Here is an 11,520-nt window from a genome sequence, read left to right on the forward strand (position 1 = left end):
TTATGGGCAAGCACTAGACTAGGACTAACAACCATATGTCTTAGTGAAGGCCATAAAGAAAAAATGGAATCTGAAGGATTGGATAAGCATCTGAGATTAGAACTTCTTATGGATTGAAGAATCCAGGGAAAGAAGTTGTTGACCGACACTCTTGAGGATGAGGTAGGGCATCCAAGATAAGAGTAGTCAAAGAGGACCAATATTCTTTGAGGATCTAGGTTTGGGAATCCAAGAAAAGAATAGTCCTAAAAGGACATATCTTGTGGACATCTGGATGGGGTGTGTAACTTAAGAGGTAGTGTGGTAGCTCATGTAAAGCCTCCTAGCATAATGCTCTCAAATAAGGTTGAGCTTGTCTAGTTAAGGCCTTTAATGACAGTGTTGGTTATGATAAAGATGTTTGACAAAAAGATGACTTATCAATCCGACTCTTCTTATGAGAATGCTTCAAGATTGAGATTCCTTATACCATGTAATGGGTTTATAAATAGTAAATACCTTCCTAGTTAAGAGGGAGTGTTGAAAATTGTAACTAGGTTAGGACTTCATAATGACCTAATTGTAATCATAACATTGTATATTCTTTGTAAAGAGAGAAAAAGAAAGAAAAGAGAAATTATATGTTTATTTTTGGAGTATGCGTATCATACTCAAGTTTGAGTCAAAAGCATGTTCTTCGTGCTTTTAGGTTTTCTAGGTCTTTCTAGTATAAAAAATATTATTGGTCATATGTCTTTGTAATAAAGAAAGAAATTTATTTTATCGAGGAAAAGCCATTTTGTATCCCAAGACCAAGTCGGCCCAAAAGCAAGATCAAGTCAGCCTAAAGGAGGGCTATTTGACCCCTTAAGGAGGCTATAAATATAAAGGAGCTCGATCTCATTTGGACACTCACTCAAGTCAATTTGATTTGCAATAGCGAAGAAGAAGAAGTGCGAAGAAGGACGAAGAAAGGAAGAAAAGAGTGAAGTTTCTTGGGAAAATATCTCTCTCTTTCTCTCTTACACGTACAAAGTTAGGGTTTCTATGAAGCTGTAATTGCAGGAGGTCAAAATTGCAAGGCCAAAATTCTGGGATGAAGTTGCAGTAGGTTGAAGTTTAGAAGTTGCCTTGGAGAAGATCTTGCTGGGGATGACATGGTGCTTGGTGGGGTTGTTGGCTCTGGTCTTTGGGTCTTGGAAGTCTCTTTGTAAGCAGATTCTAAAGAAGAAGAGAAGCATTTTCTAGGTTTTCCCTTTGGAGGGGTTTCGCCCTGGCTTGGAGCCTATATCTTGTGTATTTTGTTGTGGTGTGATCTTCATTGTTTTGGTAATTGCTTGATGAACAAAGATCGAATAAAGTAATAAAAGGCCAACACATATCACAAGTAATTATCAAGGAAAATCATCTATAATACATAAGTCTCCTCATTTTCCAACAGTACGGTACAACAATATATGCATCGATTTTTTTCCCTTCTTTGCCTAGAAAATCGTGCCCATACTCAATTGTACAACCTGCTTAATGGCCGGAAACTTTTCCTAGAAGTGTACCCAATCTGAAGACTTCTCCCCTTGGGATTCATGCCCTTCTTCTCCTTGTTGCTCCTCTATTTTTCCGCTCAACTCCTCTTCCTCTCTTCTAGAAAAAAGGTGTGCTTTTTCACTCTACCTCTCTCTTTTTATTTCTCTTTAATGACCAAAATCCCTAACCCTAGATCTCAATGGTTGAGATTAAATCTCACCATCTCAAGATCAACAATCATGACTTAATCTCACATTGGGCCCACTTAAATCTCTTAAGCAACCCAACTTTATACAGTCACACTCACTTTATAAAAAGTCATTTTTTAGTACACTTTCGAACTTTATATAATCACTTTATAAAGTAAAGTGCCTAGAGAGTGAAATATGTTCGGTCGGCACTACAAATGCAGAAGTACCTCCCGAGCTACAATAACTAACACAAATCATTCCGAACACTATGAATTTCCAAGGACCAGTTACATTTGGCATGGTCTATATTGAGATCAATGGGCCCACATGGAGGTATTGGCTATTTTTGGACAATGTTGAGCCCTAGAAGGATTTCATATGACCTTAGCTAAGGAGTACTTGGCATAGAGGAGCTTACGCTGTTATTTTAAAGTTTCTCGTTCTTAATATTATTTTTTATCTGCACTTATTCCATAATTTAAAGCTTACTTCTAGGGGATTCTACCTTTAGGAAATTCGTAGGGTCTGTTTTAGGCATGAAAAAGGTGCATTGAAAGAAAAAATTAGCCATATACAAGTGTAATTTGTCTTATGGATGGTTATGATGGAAGGAAGGTGATCTTTTGGAAGGGTAGTTTTTTCATGCAAATGCTATTTTCATTCAAAAAAGGAGTGCTATATTTGGAGACTACTATTTTTCCTTCCCTTCTATTTTCTGTCTTATCTTTTGTCTCCCTCAGTCTTTCCTCATTCTGGTTCTATACATTGTAACAAGCAAAGAGAAGAAGAGTTCCATTTTCTTTTGTGAGATCTTGAGTGTTTGTGCTTTCTTCTCCCCCTTAGCATTTGCTTATTCCCCTAGAGAAATTGAAAATTGAGATTAACTACCAGTATGGAGTACCTGTGGTGGTGGATCTGTTTTGCTGGATCAGGATTAGTGTTTCCCCATTTAGCAAAGCTAGTTCATACCTTGGAGTCTTGCTGTGAAAACTTATCAAAACTTAGCTCAATTTACAACTTTAGATAATAAAAATACAGAATTTCATTGGAAAATACTACAAGTTGTGAAAACTTAGTTCAATTTACAACTTTAGATAATAAAAATACAGATTTTCATTGGAAAATACTACAAGTTCTTCACGTGTGAAAATTATGTTTTCTTATGCTTTCACTAATATTTAATCTTGATCTCCCTGGATGCGGGTGTCGAGTCGAGAAGTACAGGCACGCCACATGCAGCGCATGGGCTGCCTCGTGTAATGGAGGCCGTCGTATGGCAATTAAGCCACCCAAGTTGATAATGCATTCAATGAAGAAGAGGCGGGGTAGATGGAGGAGCAGGGCGGCATTAATGTGCACCTGCAACGAGAATTTGGGGGAAAATATCACAGGTTTGATGGCTCGTTCAAGGCATATTGGCCTGAGGAAAGTTGGCGGTCGTGGAAGCATAGCAAGCTCCGGCCAAGCACCGTTTCATTCCCCTGCAGCCTGGAGAATTGTCTTGGTGGCCATTCTGGTTGCTGGGTTGGGAGGAGATGGCAATTTGATGCTTTGCAACATCAAGTCTGGAAAAGAAAATGTTGGCTCTCAAGCGAAGGTAGCCAAGGGGAAAGCTGGACATCTGAGAGTGAATTGGAAGGAAACTGCTTCTGCTACCAATTCCAGGTTCACCATCGAGTATACAGAGGTAGCTTTAGACTTACAATGGCTAAACTTCGCGAACGATAGCCATGCAGAAGAGGCCCATCTAGAGGGTCCTCCTCAAGATCACCTGCAGCAGATGAGCACCACCACTGCTGCTGCTGCTACTGTCACAGGAGAGCTAGAGCAACCCCGCTTCCCATTCGACAATATGTGGAGGTTGGGGGTTCCTGTGAAAGGAAAACGGAGCTCCCGGCTTTCGGTTCCGTGGTTTTCACCTTGCCAAGCACCGAGGATAATGCAGGCGTTAACGCCCACATCTCCATCATGTTTACAAAAATTCCAGATGAAGAACATCTCCAGGACCCGCAGGAAAAACAACTGGAAGACTCGGGCAGAGAGATCAGTCTTGGAAAAGAACACTCGTCTGTGGAAAAGAACGCTGCTGAGGTGCTTCCAGCGTCTGTTGTTGGAAGCAAGGGGGAATCAAGTCTGCAAGACCGCTTCCCTCCGATGGGGCCACCTCCTCCAAGTGTGGAAGAAGATACATGGCGGAAAATGTGGGAAGGGCGCGCGGAAGGTGACGGGTGGGCTTATGTCGTGGAAGATCCGAGCCTGGCTGAGGCGGCAGATGCATACTTCGCGTCCATCCAGCCATCTTCAGTTCGTCCCCAAGATTGAAGCTGTGGCGGGTAACGCCTTGATTTTGTCTTTTGGTCCTCTGGCTTTTGCTTCCTCTGTCTCAGTCTTTTGGCATTCGCTTCTTACTTCTTGGTCCTGGTTAATTCTGAGTCTTTGGTCATGTCTATGGTCTTGCCTCATCATTGGGAAGTCGAATTGGATAGCTGACATCAGTAACACAGTCACGCTTACATTTGTCAGATATAAAGGTCAGACTATCTCTGCTGCTAGCCCCTGCGTGGGCAATCATGTGTCTAGTTTATTGTCTTGAGAGTTTGGTTCGTTGCTGCCCCTGTATGGGTTTTTTGTTTTCATGGATAATTCAGTTTGGTTTTGGAGAAGCTGCCCCTGCGAGGGAGCTATAAGGTTTACAGTCAGGAGTCCCAGGGCTACTCTTCAGGCTCTGGAAGGCATGTCATGCAGTTTGTAATCTTTTTGTACATATAATATATTACTTAGATAGTTTTTACAGAGAAAAAAATATTTAATCTTGATCTTAATTGGATTTGAGAGAACCTTCAAATTGTCTTCCTCCCTATTCAATTTATCTTCCTCTTATCTCTTTGACTCCATTAATAGGTGGTACTTTACTAAACAACAAGTTCTTACAGAATAACATGCACTATTAGGCATATTTGAGTAGGCATTTAGCTCATTTTCATTCTGTTTTAGATAGATTACAGTAAGATTAGCTTGCATTATGGCACAGAAATAGAAGTGTGTGTGTTTTTCAGTTTTCATGCATAATAATCGTAAAAAATCATTTAAAAAACTCAAAAAATTACATAAAAATAACCTTCAATTCATAAAAACATTCAACTGTTTGTTGTAGTTTCTGTTTTAATGTTCATCATATAATTGCATTGCGTTGTGTGCCCAACTTCATATTAATTTCCTGCTTTGGTTTATGTGTACTTTTCAGCCTCTAAACAGTCAATTTACAGTTTGTTGTAAATTCATTTTTGTTGCTTTTGGCATATCCTTCATAGAGTAATTGTTATAGACTTCATCCTCTGAATTATAGGTAAATATTGCACCATTTGCCATGTGAATTTTTATCCATTTAATCACTTATTGCTTGCTGTTTTTTCCATTATTACGAAAATATTTGTCTAGGACAGTCGCTGGTAGTTTGAATTGGGTGTCAGTGACCATTTATTGCATTGTAGTTTAACCCACCAAATCATCTAAGGATTCTCCGCCGTCGTTAACGAACACTAACCCAAAGTGCAGCGAATGAGTACGTGGTGACAGTGTACTATTTCCAGTTACGTTGAAACGGATGGTTTGGAATGTTAACAGGTAGATCGGATTTTATCACCCCCTCTCCCTAAGGTGATAAAAAAGCAAGAGAAGCAAGATGTTGATATTCCAGAAAAAGCAAGCTAGCATATGGACTTTGAACCAGAAAACAAGAAGCATGCCAACAAGAACAGCTGCAAGAAAAAAATTGGCAAATGATGAAGTAATCTCAGATCTTAAGCCTGGAAGCCTATATAAAAGCTATTGAAGCAATTGTTGAAGAAGTATCAGGTGTCACGTCTGAAGGACAAGTATAAATTAATATTTTATCTAGTTATATCTCTGTAATAACATCCCTGAGAGATCTGGGAAACAGTGTATGTTTTCTCATTGGAAATATATAGAAAGTCTTTTCCTCTAGCATATGGACTTTGAACCAGAAAACAAAAAGCATGCCCACAAGAACAGCTGCAAGAAAAAAAAATTGGCAAATGATGAGGTAATTTCAGACCTTAAGCCTGGGAGCTTATATAAAAGCTATTGAAGCAATTGTTAAAGAAGCATTAGGTGTCACGTCTGAAAGACAAGTATAAATTAATATTTTATCTAGTTATGTCTCCGTAATAATATTCCTGAGAGATCTGGGAAACAGTGTATGTTTTCTCATTGGAAATATATAGAAAGTCTTTTCCTCTAGCATATGGACTTTGAACCAGAAAACAAGAAGCATGCCAACAAGAACAGCTGCAAGAAAAAAATTGGCAAATGATGAAGTAATCTCAGATCTTAAGCCTGGGAGCCTATATAAAACTTAAAAGCTATTGAAGGAATTGCTAAAGAAGTATCAGGTGTCACGTCTGAAAGACAAGTATAAATTAATATTTTATGTAGTTATGTCTCTGTAATAACATTCCTGAGAGATCTGGGAAACAGTGTATGTTTTCTCATTGGAAATATGTAGAAAGTCTTTTCCTCCCGACCAAAAGCAAAATATCGAACTCTATGTTTATACGGGATGAGTAGGGACAAGACAATAGCCAAGTTGGGTTAAGGATTGGCCCAAAAAGTTATTCAAGACAGTTGGAAGAATTTTGGTGATGAAGATGATGTGCATCACTAGCATGGCAAGATTGAAACGAATGGCGCCGAGCATACAGGAAGAACCTCGTGGCTCGTGGCTATTGCTAAGAAGGGTGAAGAAGATTGAACCAAAAAGGTTTGCACAGTATTCCTAATTACATGATTCAAAAGACAATTCCGAGAATTATTGTTGTACATTACTTTTGAAAGAGGGCTTAACGCATTGGCAAAATATGATCTACCTAATGCATTTGGGTGAATTACTTCTCCACTCAATGATGTACCAGTTTGCAGAATCAGGTCCTTTATCAGAAATTCATTGATTCCATGATTTCCCATCTTTTTCAAGTGTGCAAATCGAGTGGTATAGCCCACTACAATTTCCGTTCAAACTCTCTTTTATTTTCTAACTCCAATGCGATCCATGATTGTGAAAATGTGAAAACAAACCTAGCAAAAAATTTGCAAATTTCAATGCATTTTGGACACTTGTGACCACCCAATGTTGAGTTTCAGAATCTTTAAATAAAACATTATCAAACCCAGTGAGACCGTTAAAGAACATTATATTCCATTGTAAATCTATTTTGAGCAGCCTAAAACTTAATCTATAGGAATCCATGAAATAAAGTTTAAAATAAGCATACCAGGAAATCGGAGTAAGGGATTGTAACGACATTGCTTGTTGGAACATGGGCTGCTTCAACGCTAGCCTTAGGCTGCCCTGTTTTTCCAGCTTTGACGTGAAATCTTGTCAGCGTTGCATTTGGATTAGTGATTACAGACGGGGAGGAAAACGGACATGAAATCTGCTTAGGAAAATGCTACATACCGTTCATAATTGTGAATGCAGTTACACTCTGAAAGAAAGTAGTAAATGAGTACAAGTATTTCTGAATTGATTTCAACCAGAAGTTGAATGGGAAGACAGTAGAAATACAGAAATAAGAGAATTTTGAAAGGGTGAAAAATATTATATGTTATTCGAAATATATAGGCAGAATCATGTGATTGGAAAATGAAGAAAATGTTTTTTGGGTTTTTAGTTTATGTGATTTGTGGGTCCCATTTCATTTCATAATGGAAACAAATTAAGAAAATCCAAAAATGTTTGATCATGAGCAAGTTTAAAATAAAAAGTTTAAGTCCCTGTGAAATAATGTTGAGTAGAGAGACAACTCCCATCCAAACAATTGCTATAGTGCATCTCATAACATATTACACAAAGGTGAGTAGGTACGACTCACATTTGCTCACAAGAATCTCGGAATTGCGTTGCATTACGTGACGCTGGACTTCGACAGAATCTTTGGTCTCCATCGTAAAAGGTAGGTACAAATTAGGAATCGATTTGATTGGTGGCATATTTTAAATCAGTGTGGCCCACGAAAAGAGACTACAAAGAGTGAGCCTTGCAGAACCATCTTGCAAACATCTATGTAAACGCTAATAATGGACCATTATACACCCATCCATTGTATTATTCCGACTAACAGTTAACGTCAATACGCCAATCCAATGAAAAGGTTACAAGACGAGGCTTCCTAGTGTTGGAGCAATATTTCAAGTTGAACTATTTATTTTGGACATTTTAATAAATATTTTTAATATTTATTTTATTATTATAAATAATTATATAGATATTTTTATTATAATTATTATAAAATAAAGATTAAGTTTTATATAAATTAAATTTTAAAAATGATTTAAATGAAAAAATATAATAATATTTATTTTACAATTGTGGATATGAATAACTTTTAATTTATATATGGTTTTTTTTATTTTTAATTTTTTTTAAAGTTGGCAACAGAGGTTACATTATGGTCATGTCAAAGAATAACACCACACCTGGTTACATTATGGTCATGTCAAAGAATAACACCACATCTGAATAAGCATGGAATTGAACTAGTGACTTAACATCTAAGAGTGCTTTAAATTATTATTAAATACAAAAATGTAATTAATTAATTAGAAGTCATAACAAAGTTTCAAATTTATTAAAAAAATTAATTTTACAAAAAAGTTAAATTCTTTTATATTTATCTTGCTCTTTTTTATAATAAATTATTTGTAATTTCAATATTATAATTATTGGAGAAATAAACGAGCCTAGATCCATCTTAACCTTAGATCTATCAAGCATCGAGAGAGATCAAATCTTTAGAGGTGCAAATTTTTCCTCAAGTTTTGCACTCAAAAAAAAAGTTTGCACCTCAAGAGATTTGATCTAGAGAAAATTTTAGGGGCTAATATTTGCCCATGGGCTAATTTTCTATACTTTTTCCAAAAAAATGATTCGCTAATTTCCATTTTTTTGTAAAAATGATTAGCCCAAATTTTATAGAATTAAATTATTTTACCCTAAAAATCGCCAAAAATTATATATAGACTATATAAAAAATCATAAATTTGAATATTTTTACAAAAATATCTCCAAACATTTTATAAATTTCATATTATGGACTAGTGGGATTCACCAAGGTTTCTAAACTTTAAGATAAATTTACATCCTTAAAATTTTCCCTGATTTGATCTCTCTCAATGCTTAATAGATACGGGTTAAGATGGATCTAACTTGGTTTTTATATACAGGCATATCATATCTAGATTGGATCCATCTATCCCTCTCTCTCTCTCTCTCTCCTTATGTCTCTCTCTTCCCTCCCGCTCTACTCTCTCCCTCACTCTCTCCATCTCTCCCCTGTCACCCTCTCTCTCTCTCTCCCTATCTTTCTTGCTTAATGTATTTCTTTTTCCCTCCCTCTCTCTCCCCCTCCAACTCCATCTCTCTCTCCTTCTCTCTCTTTTCCTTCGTTTCCCTCCCTTTCTCTCCCACCTCCCTCTGTCTCTCCCCCCCATCTCTCTCTCTCTCTCTTCCCTTCTCTCCCCCCTCCATCTTCTTGTCTCCCTCTCTCTCTCTCTTTCCCTTCTCTTCCTCTCTCTCCCCTCCCCTTCTCTCTCTCTTCCCTCCTCTCCTCTCTCACCCACTCTCTCTCCATCTCTGCCTTGTCATTCTCTCTCTCTCTCTCTCATCCCCTTCTTATCTCTATGGCCCCTCTCTCTCTTCCCTTTCTCTCACTCCTCTCCTCTCTCCCTAACTCTCTCTCCAAATCTCCTTTGTCACTCCCTCTCCCTCTCTACCTCTACTTCTCGTCTTTGTTCTCCCCCCTCCTCTCTCTCACTCTCCATATGATCAAGAGTTGTCACTCTATGCAATCAACCATATATGTAATGTCTAATATATTTTACATTTTATTTTCTTTTATTGTGAAATGAGCTATGATTTTTGGGCATGTAATATTGATAAGTCATGGTATTGTCCCATGGTATAATAATATCCATGGTAAAGTGGGGGTGGATATCCATGGTTAAAAAACTTGTTATATTGTAAGTTTGTTATAAGTAATAAGTTTTTATGTGCTTATCAATTACATTTAAATATGGTTATGGAATCATTAATCATTATTAGTCTCTGTAAGGCAAGGCTCTAACAATCAATTTGGTTGTTGATCACTATTAGTTTAACATTGGCCAATGCAAATTATCATGTTTAAATTTGAAAAATAAATATTATTTTTCAATATTATTAAAAAAATGATTTTCAAACATTCCATTGAATCATAACTTCAAGTTCTTACGGAAACCTTTGCACAATATAATGCCATATGGATGTCTTACATATTTTATGTCATAATTTATGGATGTGGTTACAATTTTCATATATGACTTTAGATATTTGTGCAGTGATTTTTTTATTTTTAAGCTTTGCAGGAAAACCATCCAAAAATAAAATAGTTGAAAATAACTTATACTCAAGTAAATAACATATTTACAATCAATTACTTCACACCATTATATTTATACTTTCTTCAACAGTTAATGTAGGAGTAAACTGTAAATGTGTAGACTTACTAGTGGTTACAAGCCACCGAAATTTATACATGTTCTAATAAAATACTTGAAAATAACTTATATTCAAGTAATTAACATATTTACAATCAATTACTTCACACCATTATTTATATTTTCTTCAACACTTAATGTAGGAGTAAAACTGTAAATGTGTAGACTTACTAGTGGTTACAACCCACCAAAATTTATGCAAGTTCTTCTACTTGAGCAAACAATATACTTATTCACTTCACAAATTCACAACTCAATTTATTAGTTTGTGCCAAAGCGAGACTATAGGATGATTTTTCTATCAACCAATATTGATTTAGCATTGACCAATGCAACTTAAAATTATTTATGCAATTTTTCCCATAACATAATTTCTAACTTTGAGTTGGAGGGACTAAGTTATCTTGCAAAACAAAATTACAATATAACAAATTCAATTTTACTATTTTTATTTCTTTTAACCGTTTGTTATTAATTGATGCAGGATTTAAATGTTTACACTCATTTTTGTCCACAGGGTCTTGATTAGAGGATGATCAGGTGCTTTGTTAAGGCACTCCTTGATGTGAAGTCATCGGTTCAATTCCCTACCCGATCAACGTGATATATTGGACATGGTGAAGATATAGTCCCACCAAACTTAGAAAAAGAAAAACCCTTTTATTATTTTTTAATTAAGTCGACATATAAATGTTAAATTTTAAATTTTACAAACATTTATGCCTACACATCTACCCCTAGGTTGTAGAGCGTCTCTCAACACAAAGGTTTTAATTGCAAATTTTAATATAATTCAAATTTGGTATTTATTAACACTTAAAATATTATTTAATGTATTTAACACCAACCTAGATCTATCTTAACTCTAGATCTACCAAGCACTAAAAGGGATCAAATCTCTTTTCACTCTAAAAGATCCAGAGTAGGAATCTAGAATGGTTTAATTATCAATTATAATTATAGTTATAATTATTACTTTTTTCTTTTTCTTTTTTAATGTAATTTGTCCCAATAAAAATGTTTACACGACATTACAACACCTCTACCATATTGGGTTGGAGAGCGCCCTTGGCACAATAAAAGCAAGTTTTTCCACATTGAGAGTATACTTATGACAAGGTACCTAATGTATAAGAACAAGTTAAACAACATGGAAGACAAGAGACTTCCTAAAATTGTTTTAAATTCTAGCCAAAACAACCTTCAATTGAGTCTTGGCTTAACTATTGAGGTTAAAGAAAGAGTTTATTTTGCAAAATAAAGATAATATGAA

The 11,520-nt window shown here is 36.0% G+C and overlaps 1 protein-coding gene across 3 annotated transcripts in view; it reads right to left on the reverse strand.

Moving 5' to 3' along the window:
* LOC149259533 (uncharacterized) overlaps window positions 1–7,266 on the reverse strand; it is a 261,302-nt gene extending 254,036 nt beyond the window's left edge. For 2 of the 3 annotated variants that reach the window (XM_089376075.1, XM_089376083.1), the window contains exons 1-3: window positions 7,171–7,261; window positions 6,986–7,088; window positions 2,596–2,675 (exon numbers count right to left, since the gene is read on the reverse strand). In XM_089376075.1, the coding sequence (XP_089232201.1) occupies window positions 2,596–2,675; window positions 6,986–7,088; window positions 7,171–7,177 (190 nt within the window). In that variant the 5' untranslated portion in view covers window positions 7,178–7,261. Of the gene's footprint in view, window positions 1–2,595; window positions 2,676–6,985; window positions 7,089–7,170 lie in introns of all 3 variants that reach the window. The other variant, XM_089376090.1, reaches the window with a different exon arrangement.
* Window positions 7,267–11,520: the final 4,254 nt, after the last annotated feature.

Source organism: Pinus tabuliformis, chromosome 6 (genome assembly GCF_031772625.1).
Source record: "Pinus tabuliformis cultivar Carrire ecotype Pingquan chromosome 6, CPIR1, whole genome shotgun sequence".
Lineage (NCBI taxonomy): Eukaryota > Viridiplantae > Streptophyta > Pinopsida > Pinales > Pinaceae > Pinus > Pinus tabuliformis.